This window comes from Galleria mellonella, unplaced genomic scaffold, assembly GCF_026898425.1.
Source record: "Galleria mellonella isolate WM207_F2 unplaced genomic scaffold, CSIRO_AGI_GalMel_v1 utg65, whole genome shotgun sequence".
Lineage (NCBI taxonomy): Eukaryota > Metazoa > Arthropoda > Insecta > Lepidoptera > Pyralidae > Galleria > Galleria mellonella.
The window spans coordinates 5852152-5870845 of NW_026442138.1; the positions used below are offsets into that span (position 1 = coordinate 5852152).

The 18694-nt window shown below is 31.6% G+C and overlaps 2 protein-coding genes across 3 annotated transcripts; one reads left to right on the forward strand and one right to left on the reverse strand.

Annotated features, from left to right (window-relative positions):
• Positions 1-692: 692 nt before the first annotated feature.
• LOC113519824 (probable serine/threonine-protein kinase clkA) lies at positions 693-5491 on the forward strand. 2 transcript variants are annotated; one of them, XM_052900688.1, is made up of 3 exons: positions 693-765; positions 3578-3725; positions 3827-5491. In XM_052900688.1, exons 1-3 carry the CDS (start codon positions 710-712, stop codon positions 5471-5473), a joined length of 1851 nt encoding a protein of 616 aa, XP_052756648.1. In that variant the 5' UTR covers positions 693-709; the 3' UTR covers positions 5474-5491. The 2 variants fall into 2 exon arrangements, with proteins under 2 accessions (XP_052756648.1, XP_052756649.1); XM_052900689.1 differs by lacking the exon at positions 693-765 and adding an exon at positions 2965-3336.
• Positions 5492-8463: 2972 nt separating this feature from the next.
• On the reverse strand, positions 8464-11400 carry LOC113519827 (39S ribosomal protein L9, mitochondrial). Its single transcript, XM_052900685.1, has 5 exons — positions 11086-11400; positions 10180-10339; positions 9861-10030; positions 8921-9121; positions 8464-8734 (listed from the first exon to the last, which is right to left on the reverse strand). Exons 1-5 carry the CDS (start codon positions 11155-11157, stop codon positions 8576-8578), a joined length of 762 nt encoding a protein of 253 aa, XP_052756645.1. The 5' UTR covers positions 11158-11400; the 3' UTR covers positions 8464-8575.
• Positions 11401-18694: the final 7294 nt, after the last annotated feature.

Below are 18694 nucleotides of genomic sequence, written 5' to 3' on the forward strand. Positions count from 1 at the left end.
GTTAGCACATTGTGATAGATACATAAGAATTACCCACAAAATGGCTTATAGGGAGGACCACGTAGAAGTCGATCTAACAGGGTATTATTAGCAATGGAGCTGGTAGTTCCACTTACTAAGAATTTCTTTCCTCCTGGAAACCACCTGTAGGTCGTCCTGACATAGTATATTACTTAGTAAAAGGGCAGCTAGTTTATAATATTATCTAGTATTATATTATCTATATCATTACTAACAGAGGGTAAAGCTGAAGGCTGCAGTTCCATTATCATCTACTAAAATAGGCAATTTCTTCTGGAGCCATTATGGTTGTTTCCTAATAAATTTGTCACGAATGGGTTGACCTGATTTTTTCGTCCAAATTTTGCCTTTTAACTCACTTCCATATATTACAAAGATAAATAAATATAAACAGGCAGAACGTTCAGAAAGAGATCCCGTTTATGGGATAAGTCCGTCATTGTACTTATTATTTTCTTAAGAACTCTGTATCCTATAATTTAAGACTTTACTGCACAATAAAGTGTTACAAATAAACAAATGCTTATTAGATTTTACTTATAGTATGTATAGTATAAAAACTTACCTATCCGAGCCATTTTATTGTTCCTTTGGAGAATAAACAAAAAAGAAATAGTGGATGCCAAAGTGTCAAGTATGGCCTATAGATATGCTTTACCGAGATCAAAAGACTGTTCACTAAGTAGATATGCTCCTACTGCGGCAATCCATAGGATTTTCCAATAAAAATCAGATAATCTTGTTGTAAGTTCTGCTTTAATATTGGCATCCGTTTATTAATTAAATCCGTAATAAATCAGTTGTGTGTTTTAGAAGTAGAAAGAAGAAACAGCAATGACGTAGTGGCTTAAAAAAAGGAATACTGTACTCTTAGGCATATCTTTGCGAAGGTTTGTTCGCGTCATGGGATAGGCACCTATTATATTATCTATTAATAATGGAGTCTATTTAGCTGCCCCATTATTGCTAATAATGAGATAGATAAACCTGTCAGTTCGTCCTTCTCGTAGCTGTACTAGATACTATGATTGTTAATTCGTCACGATGCACCAACTGGCCTAATTTTATCCACAACTATCATTTGTCACTGCTGCCCCATTATCGTATGCTATTAGTGCAGGCGGGATTACCAATATCCTAGTTAGAAGGTCTTCAAAATCCTGCAACTATATCAATTATCTATCACGGCCACAATTAACTGAATCAACGTTTTTGTATTACGGCTATCAATTTAGGGGATAACCGTAATTAACGTCGCTTTGTCTTATTTTTCGTTATCAAACAAAGAGTACCAACTTTTTGAGTATACACAGAGTAGCATGGGACGGATTCATTGGCTTTTGATATTTAGATACAAACATGTAATATTAATAATTGGAAGTACCTTATTGTATTTTAAATATTAGAGACAGGATATCTAAATTCAATGTTCTATGTAGATTTTGGCATTGTATCTAGGTAGTTATTTACAATTAGCGTCGTCGCAGAGTTCATTCTAAATATTTCTTTAACAAGTGCTCATGCAGGGTCGATACCTACCGTCATACAGATAGTCGGTAAAACTTAAATTTCAACATGTATCCAAATTACAATGTAAATTCAGTTATATAATAACTAATTTATTACAAACTGAGGCAGCTAAGAACTATCCCGATTAAACTAGCTTGCAAATAAAGAACAGTATTGATTCATCCATTTGGGTGTTACATCATAGATATACAGGCAAAATCTTGAAATTGTCAACACCTATCTTTATTGCACTTGGCCCAAGAATTAAAAAAAAATTATCACTTACAATTTACCAGAGAGAGTCTATGTACAAAGGTCATCATTCTTGTTTCTATCATAAAGCAGTTGTGATACAATGACTTTCAGCAAAAAGTCATGAAGAGTGAAATCATCATCATATCAGCTATTAACTGTCCACTGCGGATCATAGGGAAAGTTTTGTCAGTAGTTGTCATGCTTGGGAGGCGGGTTGGCAACTGCAGTTAGAATTTGGTGTTGTTTTAAAAGGGACGCTGTTGCTCATCCGTCGACCATTAAATTCCTTTAGGCACCTCTTATGACACCCACAGGTAATGAAGGGGTGGCCCATTCTATGCCGGGGCCACACGGCAATGGGAAGGGTGGGATATGGCAATAAAATTCCGGGCTACAGAAGCACACAGCAACATTTTAGTCCTCAAGAATGGCAACGCATGAAGGGTGTCATGAGCGACACCGTATACTCTACTATGTTCAAAATTTTCATGTCTATAGGCGACGGTTAACATTTTACATCAGATGAACTCTCAACATGTTTGCCATTTCGAATTGCGTTAAAATACTCAAAAAAATATAAATACTTGTCTTTAAATTTCTACACGGTTGGAATTTTGTGGATTAAATTAATCCCACTAGTATTTATATGTTATACTTTCATGCAAAAGTTACTGAATAATCCATTAAGTTAAATGGAATTTGATACACTGATAAGTTATATCCAAACTTACTTACTATCCAAAAATACGATACTTTATGTATAATGCACGCGGGCGAAACCGCGGAATAAAGCTAGCGAATTTATATATCCAGATAGATATGTGCCACTATGAGTTTTAGTAAGGGCTAGTAAATATTGGTTCTAATGTTTTTAGAGTGTAATCAAACTACCTAATATGTATGTGTAGGTACACCGAATTGATTGTGGTAGAAACGTTTCGTGACACGGGATTGTAAGCAAGGATGAAGGTCATTTTGCTTTGTTATTGTACCATACAGCTGGCTGACGTTACGATGTACCACTTAATACCTGGCACCATCGGACAGCTTACACATATACAATATCATGTTATTATACATTTTTTATATATGTAGAATCATGTTATTATAAGAATGATGAGGTTTGAAAGTGATTGGATATGAAGTTTTAAAAAGACCTTTTCGGATTTCCATTCATCTGATTTGTAATAGATATATCTATCAATCCATGTATGAAAGTTTGTGACACATATAGACTGAATTAAGACTAGAATAAAAGCCATGAACACGTTGCGCTGATAACAAACAATAGGACAAACCTAAAGGGTCACTGTTTTCCTTATTATCAAAACAATCCATAAAAAGTTCGACAAGTCTGTACAATGTTCGTCTAAAGATAGATATTAGGTGAATCTGCGCAAACTCAGAAAACCTTCGCGAAGGTCGAAGTGGCATTACTTTGTTTACATCGGTGCCATGCTAGTCCTCTTGTTGTGTTGGTTGAGATTAGTTTCGTAATATTGTGTTGAAACCGCTAAGACAACACGCACATATGAGGAAGTCTGATAAAAAGTAAGAGTATTTATTATATATGTTTTGATGTTTTTTTTTTCCAATCGCTATGGCTTACACGTGTGTTAGTATTAGGTATATCAATTTTTCGAAGTTAAAATAAGTTTATTTTATTTTTTACGGGCTTTTAAATTTTTATCTCTTCCTACTTGTGGAAAGGATTAAAGGGTTGTTAATTTTTTTTTTCTATCATGAATATAAGTTTAAATGATGTGAATTTAAAAACAATATTTTATTTCAGAATAAAATCAGACCGAATCAATGCTCTTAGGAAACAATATGATGCTTTTCTTGAAGAGGACAAGAGACGTAAAGAGAGGAATGAATATATTCTTGGCAAATTGGACAAAATGCGATATTGTACAGCAGTGGTGCAGCTTAGACATAAGGTAAGTTGAGAATATAAACTCATTAATTTTACTTTTACTTCTAAAACATATATTAACATAATTACATAAATTTTTGTCTTATATGAAATAAATTATTTTAGCCCAACATGGACTCTAGTAGAGAAGTCTATCCAATATCGCCGCGACAACAGGACAGCCAGTTAAAACTGTCTCCCACAACCCGAGATTTCCTTCCATTAAATGTACCTAGAACACAGATAATAGAAAAAACTCTGCTTCAAGAAATTAGTAAAAAATATATATTAATTCCAAAGAATAGACCTGGCTTTGACAGTCAGTATGCTCAAACTGTAAAAACATATGCAGAGGATGATTGGAAAAGTAAATATGATATTTTAGAACAATTGAAAAATGATGAAAAGGATTCTGATATATCTTCGTGCAGAGGAGTAAAGTATCGACCTGAAAATAATATTGTTCAAGGAAAGACTCAATATGATTTTACTGATATAAGTAATGAAAAAGAACAACCAATATCAGAATATAAAGAAGACGAACCGGAAAAAGATCAGGACAAAAAATCTCATGATTATCAATTACACCAAGAGTTAGATAACGATAACATTAATTATAGCGAATATAACCAAGACAATCTAAATACTATAACAGTGAGTAGCGAGAATGTCACAAAAAAGGAAATAGAAGAAATACCCTATAAAACTTATGACAAAATAAAGAACGATCTTCCAGATAATGTACGTCAGAATGAAGAGCAAAACCAAGTATTTTGTGAAACAAAGTTCGAGGAAAAAATTGAATCGATTTCTAAACTTGACAATGCCCAAGAAAAGAACCCGGAATGGGATACTCATGAAGATTTAAAAAGTGATTTAAATAGTGACAACAATCTAAAACTTGAGAATACAATACATGAACAATATTTACCTACGAAAGAGATAGTTTACAAGCCCGATACAGAAAAAGTTACAATTTCAAATGAGGGTGAAGTAGCTTCAACACCGAATATAAATGATGACAATTTCATTAAAATGACAAGTAATGACTCATTTGAAGAACAAGTAGTCACTGAATATCCAATTGAGACCGTAAACGTTCAAGATTATACGCCCAATAACGATTTGAAATTAGAAGAAGATCCGAACATCAAAATAGAAGAAAATACTGACGTGATTAATAACTTCGAACCTACAAATCAATACGATCCTAATTCAACTACTGTAGCTGAAAATATGGAAAATCCTTTAGATTCGTCAGGTATAGAAGCTTTTGACGCCGAACAAAGGGAATTGTTCTATTCCGAACAGACGCACCAAGATTATGTCTATAACCAAGATGAAGACGCGAATGTCTACAATCAAGATTATGTATCGCAAAATGAAAACTATCAAGACAATCAGGGAAATGGTTACTATGAAGGTGCTGATACTGAACAAGTTTATTCAGCGGAAATTAATGACAATGAAGAAACGTCACAACGTTATGATCCAAATTATGAACAGCAATATGGGCCTTATGAACCACAACAAGAACAACAAGGATACGAACAACAATATATTGAACCACAAGAGTATGTTGGGCCACAAGAATATGAATCAGAAACTAGACAAGAACTAACTCAACAAGAATACTATCAGCCACAATTTGAAGAACAACATCTTGAAACCCAAGAGACTATAGAACAACAACTGGACAATGAACAAGGTTATGTAGAAAAACAAAATGAATATGTTGAAATAAGCAATGTTGAAAAACCTGAAAAATTGTAGATCAAATAAAGTACATAGATATAAATTTATTTATTCTATTAAATTTATAAATAATTTATAAATAATTCTCATAAATTTATTTTCATTATGAAATTAAAATAAATGTAATAATGTTTCATGATAGCAGTATAATATATATTATAACAGTTTAACATAATTAGAAGTAAATTTAGTTATTATATACGTAATAATTGGTAGTAATGAAAAATAATCTTGTACCAAACCGCCCGTGTCACTGTGGTAATAGGAGGCTAATATCCTAGTTCCATACGGAAACATCTATGTCCAGTATTGGGACATTAACGGGTAAAAAGTTGTTATGGAAATATTATTTATATGTATTATTACTCATCCTACTTTTTATGATTATTATCAATAAAAATATATATCTAAATTGAGTGTTATTATGATTTGCTAAATACAAGAATATTCAGTTCGTTCATATAAAACTCGATTAGTATAATAAATATCCAGTTACAACTGGATTATCTTATCGTCATCATAGTAAGGATTTTAGTTCGGACAAAGTAATAGCGTAGCGTTTGGTAAATTTCCAATTAAATTTAAACAAAACTATATAATAGTCTTCTACATAAATATTTATTCCCAATCGTGTTTCTGCCACCAGGCAGTTGTAATGGCACGACTGTTTTGTCAATGAAACGAAACTATCATGTCTATGGACTACAGTGACCTCGGTCCATTAAATAAGCAATCTGCATATTTTTTTAAAGAATATTTTTTGTATTGTCTAAATTACTTATCAAAATTTTTTGATTATTATAAATCAAGCGGAAAACAAAAAAAAATTCTCTGTTTTATACTATGTCGAATTTATCGGGACCTACACGCGTTAAACTCGGATTCTTTGTATTCATCTCATTTTAAGAAGGATAGCTCCAGTTCACCTATTTATTGCTATAAAGCCAGGGCCGTAGCTAAACCCAAATTTAAAGTAGGGTAGAAGCCATAATTAAGTAACTTCGAAAAAGCGAATTTAATTTTGTTGAGGCCTTTCATTTTAAGGTAGGGCATTCCCCTTCAATGCCTCCCCATCCCCAGCTACCACCATGTGTAAAGCATTTTATAAATATTAATTTCGATAGATGACATTTGCCTACCTACCTACAATTAAATACTTAACGCAAAGTTTACGTGTTACGCAACGTAACGATAATGCGTTACTAGTTAACGTGACGTGACGGTAGTCCCGTACCAGGGTCTCCAATACAGAGATTACATCGAGAGCGTGCCTAAAACGACATCTGATAAACTCAGTTTCGAGCAGAGCGCGATGGTACTGCTACTATAGGAATACGCTGGCGGGGCACCACTGAGGGATGATAGGTGACAATGAAAGCAGGTCAGTTAGACTATCGTGACGAATTCATCTAGAATTAATCATGATGGTTCGCAAGGGGAATCGCGTGGAGGTGGATCTGACAGGGTGTATTACTAGCAATGGGTCAATTAGACCCCATTACTTTAATCCCTTTCTATCTGCACAGGTAAAGCCAGGTATGGAGTACTGCTCGCCTCTCTTGGATAAGCCATCCAGGAGATGCGAGCAGTATCTTTTAAACGCTCTCTATGTTCTGCAAAAGCGAGTTGCCTGTATTGTAGAAAATGGCCAGGTAAGCAAACTCTGAAACTCTCAACAATTGTAGAGACAAAAGAACTTCATACCCTTATTGCATGTTTTCAATATCAGATCATGAGAATGGGACGACTGTATCTATGCGTGGTAAACCGACCGCGTTCAGGTATACATAAGTTTGCGAACGCTCACCTGAACTATACCGTGACATTGTGGAATGGCCTTTAGATTTATTCTATAAGCACAAATCCTTAAACATAGAAATAAAACGAGAAAGAGCACAGCGAGATGGAGTAATGCGTCCTATCGTTACATTTTAACCGCGATATTGCAATGGAAATTATTCAATTTTTTTTGCTAGAGATTCCAAAAGGAGTAGGTATTCAACATTAAAAAATTAACCAATTCAAAGTGGAGTATCATATAAATATAAAAGGATTTATTTGTACATTTTAAAACTGATTTTTATTTATTTTTACGCAGCGTATATTTTAAATTATGATCGGAAATGTGAGAAAAACCATACCTCTTTTATCTCTAAAGTTTGTGAAATGAAAAATCTGAAATAATTACAAATTATAAAGGGATATGTAAATATTACAAAAAAAAAAAGTTTCTACCTATCATTGTTTTTAAACAGTTATCTAAAAGCAACTTTGTTATGCAAATTATTTTTTAACAATTATGGCCAAAATAAGACAACGAATTGTAGTTCATTAATAACATATAGGTAGTAATTATACGGCAATTATTTAATATGAGAAATGCAGTAAAGGTAATTTTATATCATATTAGCGATCCGCCTCGGGTCGTATGGGTGCAATATTTGTGTAACTTTTAAACTTTCCAACACATTTTAATAAGGCTGATATATTGGCGAGTGCGTGTGTATAGCATATCAGCAATTTGAAATGCGCGCGTTTATATAGTTTCTCCTGCAATACTCACCTCCGCGTCCCATCTACACTTATCGTAGAGCCAGCGGCAGCGACAACGCAATAATTTTGCCGGCTTTTTGTTTTTATTTCACACTAGCGGCCCGTTCCGGTGTCGCACGGGTGGGCACACGACGGAAGCTTAAAAATGGAGTAACTTCTCTCGTTTTCTCAACATTTCCCTTCACTGCTCTGCTCTTATTGATCGTAGCGTGATGAAAAGTATACTATAACCTACCCAGGAGTATGAAGAATAACTGTACCAAGTTTAGTTAAAATCCGTCGAGTAGTTTTTGTTTCTATAACGAACATACAAATAGACAAAAATTTTACTGATTGCATTTTTGGCATCAGTATGATAGTATCAGTGTTCCTTTTTGTGAGCATTGCACAGGGGCCCCAACATGATTTATCAGGCCCTGGTTAAACTTTTACCTAACAAATAGAACTAATTTAAATTGATTTCGATAAAATAATAAACTTTGTGTTTTTTTTAATGTATTAAAACAATAATTTAAAATCTACATTTTTTATACAAATTACAAATAAGAGCCATAACTAAAATAGACCTCACTGAGGCAATGGCATTTTTTCTAAATCTGCTGCTTGTTCCGGTATAAGCGCCTCCAATGGTTTTTTCCAATGAAACTCTACCCACGGGAGCCGGTCCAGACCTGTTGCCCAATGATGAATTCTACATCTAACTTTCACTTTTTCAGTTTTGTTTATCTGCAAATTAAATTATTAATATAATACCTTTGGATTTGTAAATATAACTTTTAATTTCATAGTTGTCAGTCAAACATGGATATATGTAATTTCATAATTTTCAAACAATATATGGATATATATTATATCTTATCCCCATTCTACAGAAAATTTAATTCTATGTAAGTAAAGAATAATTACACTTACTGTAACTGTAACATAGAATTCTTTGTCTTGCAGCTTCAAATCCGGACCTTTTATAGTCACAGGGGGCATTTCTATAGCATATTCAGGAACTACAAATCCTGTTTTACGGAATGAAGCTTTGATATGCCATGGTTCCAGAGTCCATGGTTGTAGCTTACTCATGGTGATATTCAAGACGAGACGAGACAGACAACTCATTGTCTGCAAATATAATAATTTCCATTATATTTAAAAATCTATATTATATTTCTAATATTATGTTCTTGCAGATATCATGTGAGTGAGATGATGAGGATGAGAGGACTTTTTATAATAACAACCCTGGTGTTGCAAGAAGAGCACTACTGCATATAAGAAAAGGTTACAATTTCATTTACTATCATAGGGTACATAAGCCTGAATACCAATTAAATGAATATCCCAAGTTTGGAAGTCCAATTTGCTCATTCTGTGAATACACCTCATTTTTGTAATATATGTATGATACCATTTTTCTAATAACTTCATTATTAAAAATATTTCCAAAATTGCACTTAGAAATCCATTTAGTTTCTTGTCATTGGGCTCTTTTATAATTTACTATAGAATAGTATGATATATGATTTAACCATCATACTTATTATAAAATATGACAGCAAATTATATACAATTTTTATATAGATTTAAATATTTCATGATGATATCATATATATATGTGTATATATATATATATATATATATATATATATATATATATATATATATATATATATATATATATATATATATATATATATATATATATATATATATATATATATATATTGTATGTATAATTATAACATTAATCAAATTATTAATTACTATTTATAATAAATTAAGCAGACCCCAAATAATTCATATAAGGAAAGGAAGATGATGATAATGATTAATTGTTATTAACACTAAATTTATTAATTACCCTTTGTACATGTGGGGAACTGAAATTTTCCTCCTTTGTTTGTTTATTTTCAATTGTATTGTATTTCAGCAAATTTTCTGGACTTGCATATACTGCCAGTCCAGGCACAAGGTAATCACGATAAGCTATCATTGATCTTAGAGTGAGTACATCACCTTTATTCCCGATACCTAAAAAATAATAATTTTGCCTATTATGTTAATTTGGTAACATTTAAAGTTCAGAGTGTATTTTTAAATATTGTTAAAAATGCTATTACAATAAAGATAAAATTTGTTACATAATTCTTGATTAAGGGTTAATTACCATACAAACATACCATCGACAAATTGTTTTAGGATCACCTTCACCTCTGGTTTCTTTTTAACATTTGTATCTTCCACTAAGTCATAAATAAAGTGTTTAGCCTTCATTTTAGCCACTTTAGCACCTTTTTTATGCAATGGAGGAGGGAATTTTCTTTTTAAAATAAATGTGTTCTGTAACAATAAAACAAACAATTTAAAATGCAATGAACCAACATCCACTTATGTTGAAGTGCATAAATGTTAAATAATTTCTAACAGATAAGTAGGTAATATTTTTTGAAACAGTGTTAAGTAAACAGTAGTAATAGTTAGCAATACACATTATTATTTATTGCACTTTATAGATAATTAACTGCATTTCATCTGACCAGGATATACTGATGAGTTGTACAAGAATTAAGAGGATGTTATAAATTAAGTATATGGATAAGGATTTAAGAATAGATGTATGGACAGTGTGAATAACAATATGGTCAGAGGGGAGAGGGACTGTTAATAATGGAGTTTAACAGAACCGCTGCTAATATAACTTATCAGGTTGACTTTCATACAGTCCCTCCTGGAAATCTTTATGGTTGATTCTTGTGGAATTCATTACAATGGGCTGACTTGATTTCATGTTCACCTATCATTCCTTATTGGTGCCTCTCATGTTAATATCGATAACGTAGGCAAGGTTACTATTTCATTCTCATTTATTAAAGAGAGAATATGGGCCGCAAGGGATTGACTTTCCTAGCCATGTCATCACTAATACTGTTTAAATAAAAGAAAAAATACGCCATAATAAGGAAAAATATGAAAGTAATTGTCAAATTTAAAATTAACCTCTAAAATCGCTGTACCTTCTACTCAGATATTGTTTTCTAAAACCAATTCCTATAAATCCACTTCGAATAATTTAAAATCGAACTCACCCTCGTTTGTTGTGTTATTAATTGCTGTCCTGATGCAAGAGCTTTAGAGAAAAACGAGGAGATTCCATACATTTTGAATATATTTATTGGTAGACAGCTATGCTAAAACTGCATAAATTGTATTTAAGTGATTAGTAACTATAAACATACGTAATAAGTAAAATTCTTCATCTACTTATTTTATGAACTTTACATAAGTAAAATATAAGAAATAGGTAAATAAAGACTAGGTAATGAATTCACAACATGGTTCAAATTTCTGAATTCTGACGTAAAAAATAAAATGTTTTTATTTTTTTAACGACCACCATAGACGATAAATTAAGCAGTAGTCCTAACGACTGTATTCAAAACCTGTTTAACACTTACTTAACTTAATCCTCAAAGTAGTTGAAGTATAAGTAAAATTAGTTACTAACTTCACAAATTAAATAGTAATAAATGACTGTTAATTTAAATAAATATTTAGTAATAGAACAAGTACTTGATATAAATAAAATATTAACAACAGCCGTTACTACGCCTCTACAGAGTGATTAAGGAATTAAAGTGATAATTGCATTCAGTGTATTATCTACTATTTGATTATAGATATTACTTTTTTAGTGAAAAATGCATTTAATCCATCTAACGAGTAGAAAGTAATCGTGCTACAAGAATACAATTTTAAATCATATTACATCGATCCATTAATAAATACCTCTAAAATATATTGATATACCGATATTTTTTCAATGACCTCATGGTTGTCACTACATCAGTGTTATCAACCCTACTGTTTTAACAGTAGATTTGTTGTTTTCATATTAATGCCCCTGTTTTATATTTCAGTCCTAATTTTTACTGTATTTCAATTAGGTTCAACTCCACCTGTTAAACTATGCAAATCGGAACCAGATAAAAAATGGCAAATGTTAAGAAATATCAATTTATCTTATGGTTGAAACACAATTGCCGATATTATCGATTTTTGGAAACATGTACACGAATTAAAAAATGGAGATGAATCTCAAGCATTTGGCATATTGTGTGAATTGGTGAAGAAACTTTTGTGCCTAACATATAGCAACGCCCCCGTGGAAAGTAGGAGTGTTCGATATATATCGATATAAAAAAATATCGATATAGTGAATCGATTTGATAATATCAAATAACCAAATATTGAAAAAAAAAATCGATATGTTTTATTTGATACAAAAATCGTCTTGAATACTTGATCTGATTTGGTATTACTCTGTGGTAAGCTTACATTATGATGTAACATTATGATTTGGAGTGGTAGTTGCCTTTGTGGCAGCTGCACAAATAGGACCGCTCCACCGGCGAAGTGCCATCCTCTTACAGAATATCGTCGTGAAATAACAGTACTGCCGTGTTTCGTTCGGTAAGTGAGAGTTCCAGAAGCCCAAAGCCCTAACCTTGGCTTGTTCTAATGCCGTAAGTAAAATTAAAGAGATGGTCAGATCAAATTGACAAGAGGATTTATGTGCTGCTGTGGGATCAAATTCTGATTGTTCATCAGACAAACTTTCTCAGACAGAGTTTAGTCTCTGGAGTGATCATCACAAATTAGTTCAGTGGAATTGGAAAACCAATAAAACTGACGAAAGCCTTTCAGATGAGATACGCTTTATTTAAGGGCTTCAGGTAGTAGATTTAATGAAAATCCTTTGGAAGTATAGATGGATTACAAGGTACAGCTTTGTTCCATCTGAAAGGCTTTTTTCAAAGGCCGCGCAGGTTTTAACATAACAAAGAAATCGACTGCAAGCTAAACGAGGCAATAAAATTTTATTTATGCAAGGGTTAAATAAGAAATATTGGGATCTTTAAATATTTTTTTTTTTAAATTAAAGTTGATTGAAATATTTAATTCTCTACCATTAATTAACTTTTATCTTTCTTTTTTTGATTAATAATTGAATATTATATAGGATATATCAAAAAAATATCGATATTTTGAAACGTTATCGCATAATATCGATACGACAATTTGATTTATAATATCGAAAAAAATATCGATATATATTTCAGATGACATCCCTAGTGGAAAGCTTATTTTCAGCTATAAATATTATTAAAACTAAATTACGCAACAGAATATCGACTATTAAAAGGGTATTGCTATTCATTTGAAGGTACGGAAAGAGACATGAAGAAATTTAATAAATATATGTATGATTTAAAAAAGGAAAATATATATGAAAATGCTGAGGCAATTGAAAATGAACGTGGAAAATAATTTTACTTTTATTTTTTAAATTATATTGTGATTATTAATATAACAATGTATGTGAGTCCTGGTAACTAAGAAAATTAATTATTGTTTTAATTATATGAGTAAAGTATGAAATATGCCATTTTTACTTTACCTACTGGTTTCTCCTGTTTTTTATTGGCAAGCTATTGTTTTTTCTTTTTTTGAGGGGGGAAGTTGAACTGAGCGGGCGATTTAAATTTTCTCATTTTTTATTTTCAATTTTATTTTTAAATATTTTGTATATTTGTATATTAAGTACTTTTTGTAGACAGTTTGTAATATATAGCAAAGAAAATGAGTGTAAGTAGCGACGGGGGAGACCCCGTCGACATTGGAAGGAAAAGAAAAGGTCAGGCAAAGAAACGTAAATTAGCATTTAATGATTCAGGACTTTCTGATAATTATAAAATGTACACCAAACCAAATTACAAGAGACAGTTCCCAGAAAATCACAGTGTTGATTGTGTAGTATATGTAGAATCAACGGAAGACGAAAAATTAGGGAATAAAAATCCTATGACTTTGACTAAACTATTCACAGAAAATGTAAAGGGTATCGTAGGAGTTCATCGAGTGAACGCCTATAAAATTGGCATCACGTTCAGGAAACCGGCACCAGCAAATAATTTTCTTAAAATGGACCATTTTTTGAATAAAAATAAATTTCGAGCTTTTGTACCCGCATATTTATCAGAAAAAACCGGCGTTATTCGATATGTACCGACAGATATGTCCAATGAAGATATATATAAAAATATTAGCTGTGACGCAGAAGTAATTTCTATTAAACGTTTTATGAGAAAAGTAGATGGGATCCTTACACCTTTAGGTACAGTTGCTGTCACATTTGCAGCAACAACATTGCCACAATATGTCTACATTCAGTTGTTCAGATATCCTGTGCATACTTACATTCCACCATTAGTTCAATGTTTCAAATGTCTAAAATTTAACCATTCAGCCAAAGTTTGCCGAGCCGTACAGATGTGCTCATCGTGTGCTGGTCAGCACTCGTATAAAGAATGTGATGTTGACACGATAATGTGTATTAATTGTGGTGGCAATCATCTAGCTATTTCTAGGAATTGTCCCATTAAAAGGAAGAAAATGGAAGAGAAGAGGAACAAGTATCTCAATCTTAGTTATGCCACTGTTGTGAGTATACCTTCAAATGTTTCAGAGTCAAAAAATTTTCCAAATCTGGAAAAATCCAGTAATGTATATAGCTCTCAGTTAAATTCAAATGTAAATAAATCCGAATTAAATAAAGATGAAATTGTAAATAATGATATTATAATTAATGCTCTCGTTAAATCTCTTGTTGCTCTTGGGAACAACAATGAGAAAATGTCAATAACTCATAAGAAAATTAAAGAAATATTATTGTCTAATTTAACTTAGTTTTATGGATACATATATAAACATAGCACAATTTAACATACAAAGCTTACAGAGTAAAAAAGTTCTGTTACAAAAATATCTTACTGAACAAAATATTGATATATGCTTACTTAATGAGACATGGTTTAAAAGTAATAGTAAAATTCCTAGGTTTGCATCATATAATTTTATTTTCAAAAATTCTACAAATCCACACAACGGAATTGGTATATTAATTAAGAAAAATTTTAAATATAATATTATTAATACTACTTTCTTTGAAGCTGTTCAAAATTTATGCATCTCAATAGAAACATCTATTGGTAAATTACATATTCTGTGTGTATATTGTCCCCCTAGTGGAAAGTTTCACACCAATAAAATTAAAAAAGTACTTCTGGATACTCCTAAACCATGTCTCATTATGGGTGATTTCAACGCACATCATATTTTGTTTGGTTGTAACACAAACAATAGTAGAGGTAATATTATGTTCAGTCTTATAGATGAATTCAATTTATATGTGTTGAACGATGGTAGTCCGACTACTGTTCCAGTCTCAAACAGGCAAGCATCAGCAATAGATTTAGCTTTAGTTAGTCCTTCAATGTCTCCTCTTTGTGAGTGGAAAGTCCATGATGACCCGATGGGCAGTTATCATTATCCGACTCAGGTACGTGTAAATGTGAAGCCATCAATATATGAAGTTAGACCTGTGGAAGACAAATATTTATATAATAAAGCAGATTGGTCTAAATATTACAGTTTATCTGAAATTAGTTTTTCTCACTTAGACATTTATAACAGTACTGAACCTTTACAGTTATATAATGATTTTGTATATATTTTATATAATATAAGAGATAAGACAGTTCCTAAACAAAAGTTAAAACAATCTTTCCAATTTTTGAGAAAACCAGCTCCTTGGTGGAATGACATTTGTGATGATGCTGTTCAAAAGTCTAAAGAAGCCCTGAGACAGTACAGAAATTCTCCATCAATTTCTAATTTCATAAATTACAAAAAAGTTGATGCTAAAAAGAAAAGAATTCTAAGGGAACAACGCACAGAGTCATGGCATCAGTTGTGCACCAGTTTCAATAGAACAACACCTATTTCTAGAATATGGAGTTACATCAAAAGGTTTAAAAGATTAGATAATACTTCAAATAGAAACCCAAATGATGAATGGATACCAGAGTTTTTAGACTCATTGGCAGCATCATCACATTTACAAAATGATATAACAGATATTTTGAATCTGTCTGAAGAAAATGCTAGTAACTCATTTATTAATAAACCCTTTACATTACATGAGTTCCACATTTCACTAAAAAGTCGGAAAGATACAGCTCCAGGGTTGGATGGTATAACATATTTTTTAATTAAACATTTACATCCTAATGCAAAGAAAATATTATTAGATATATATAATAAACTTTGGGAATATTCAATTATACCAGAATCTTGGAAAACCCAGTGTGTTATCCCTATTCTTAAACCCAATAAACCTGTAAATTGTGCATCATCATATAGACCTATCTCCTTATCTTCATGTTTAGGTAAACTCTTTGAAAACATGTTAAAATTTCGTTTGGACTACTATGCTGAATCACAAGATAAGTTGCCAAACATACAGTTTGGATTCAGAAAGGGCAGAAGTTGTTCTGAAAGCTTTGTATCATTAATATCTGTGTTAAAAAAAGCAAAATTAAGTCACTCTAATGTAGTATGTGTATTCTTAGATGTTAAAGGTGCTTTTGACAATGTGAATATAGAATGTTTAATTCATGTGTTGCATAACTTGGGTTTGCCAAGTAAAACATTAAAGTGGCTTTTTAGTTTTTTAAATAATAGAACTGTTTTTGTTAAATATAATAACATTTTACATGGACCAAAAAATGTTAACAAAGGGACTATGCAAGGGGCCACATTGTCTCCTTTATTGTATAGTTTGTACACATCGGAGATCCTCAACTATGTGGATAATTCAAAAGTTAATATTCTTCAGTTTGCTGATGACCTGCTTTTATATAGTGAAGATCAAAATTTAAATATGGCCATTAACAACATTAATTCTGCATTATTTCAGCTTCATAATTACTATAGCAATTTTTTAAAATTAGAAATCAGTTCAGAGAAAAGCTCAGTTTTGGTATTTAGTAGAGAGAGAGATCTATCTGTATTATCCAGAGTGAAAGTTTTATATAACAATAAAGTAATCCCAATTGTTAATCATCATAAATTTTTAGGTGTAGTATTAGATGACAAATTAAAATTTGATAAACACATTAACTATATCTCCCAAAATGCAATGAAAAGTGTAAATGTTTTGAGATGTCTGGCTGGAACTTTTTGGGGTTCTGACCCTAAAACTCTAAATTTGCTATATAAAAGTATTGTTAGGAGTCATTTTGATTATAGTAGTTTGGCTTATATGAATGCTAGCACCACATTGTTGAGGAGACTCGATGTGATACAGAATATGAGTTTAAGAATAATTTGTGGAGCCATGCGCTCCACTCCTATTAATTCTATGGAGATTGAAAATTGCATACCTCCATTATCCCTCCGACGTTTACATTTGGCTCAACGTTTCTGTTTGAAGGAATTGTCTTTCAATAAAAATATGGTCCTTAATAATATTATATATCCAGTAGAATTTTCTTCTGTTGTATCCTCCAATATCTCAGCTTCCAGCATTGTTTCTAACCCCTTGCCTGAAATTCCAATCATAATGTTAAATGTTAAAAATACAGCAAATCATATTTATGTAAATGCTAAATGGCCAATGTACAAATGTCCTTACAATTCATTGCTTAACTATCTAGATATTAAATGTTATATAGACTTAGTACATAACAAATTTGATTTTCTTGAATTTTTGAATAAGAAATCACATTTCTATGTAATCTATACTGATGGTTCTAAAAGTGCAAACAGTGTTAGGGCAGCATATTATGATCCACAAAAGAAACTCACAAAATGTATTAAATTGGAAGAAAATTGTAGTATCTTTACAGCTGAAAGTTATGCTATTCTAAGTGCTTTAATATTTGTAAATAACTTTGTAAATAATGTAAATATATTAATAGTTTCTGATTCCAAGAGTGTATTGGAATCTTTATGTAATTGTAATTACTCATATAAGCAAAATTATTTACTTTATGAAATTAAAGATCTGTTGCGAACATTGAGTCAGAGTAAAAACATAGAATTTGTGTGGGTACCCTCGCACAGTGGCATACTAGGGAATGAAATTGTGGATCGAGCAGCTAGTCGAGAACACGATGAGGATCACTCGGAAATGTTGAAAGTTCCGTTCACAGATTATTACCGACGACTTAAAAGTAATTTATCAAAAATATGGAAAGACCATTGGGATATAACAACTGAAACTAAAGGTAAATGGTATGCTGAGTTACAGAGAGACTTACCAATTAAACCTTGGTATAGCAAATTTAAATACTGCGGCAGGAAGTTTATTACGATCATCAATCGTCTTCGTTTCGGGCATTGCTTAGTTCCAGTTCACCTCAACAGACTCAATATTATTAGTGACAATAAGTGTAAATACTGTTTTCAAGACAATGCAGGCATAAAACACATTATATTTGACTGTCAAAATTTCAACATTCAACGGCTGATACTTGTTAGTGATATTAATGACATTGCGAAGGAACATTCACAATGCGTTCCCCGCCGCGTTCAAGATTTATTATCCAACGAAGCTTATTTTACGTCTGTTTTTAACTTCATTACTAATACTGTAGATAAAGTTTAAGAATTTTTTATGTTATCAATATTGTTAATTGCGTTTATATAGTAATTTGTTCTACATTCCTTTTTTTGTAAATATCATTTATGTCTGCGACTGAAGGACTTGTATCCATGGTCATGAATAAATTAAAAAAAAAAAAAAAAATCTTTTTTTGAGGTTGGCAACACTGCACTAAATTCAGATATAGA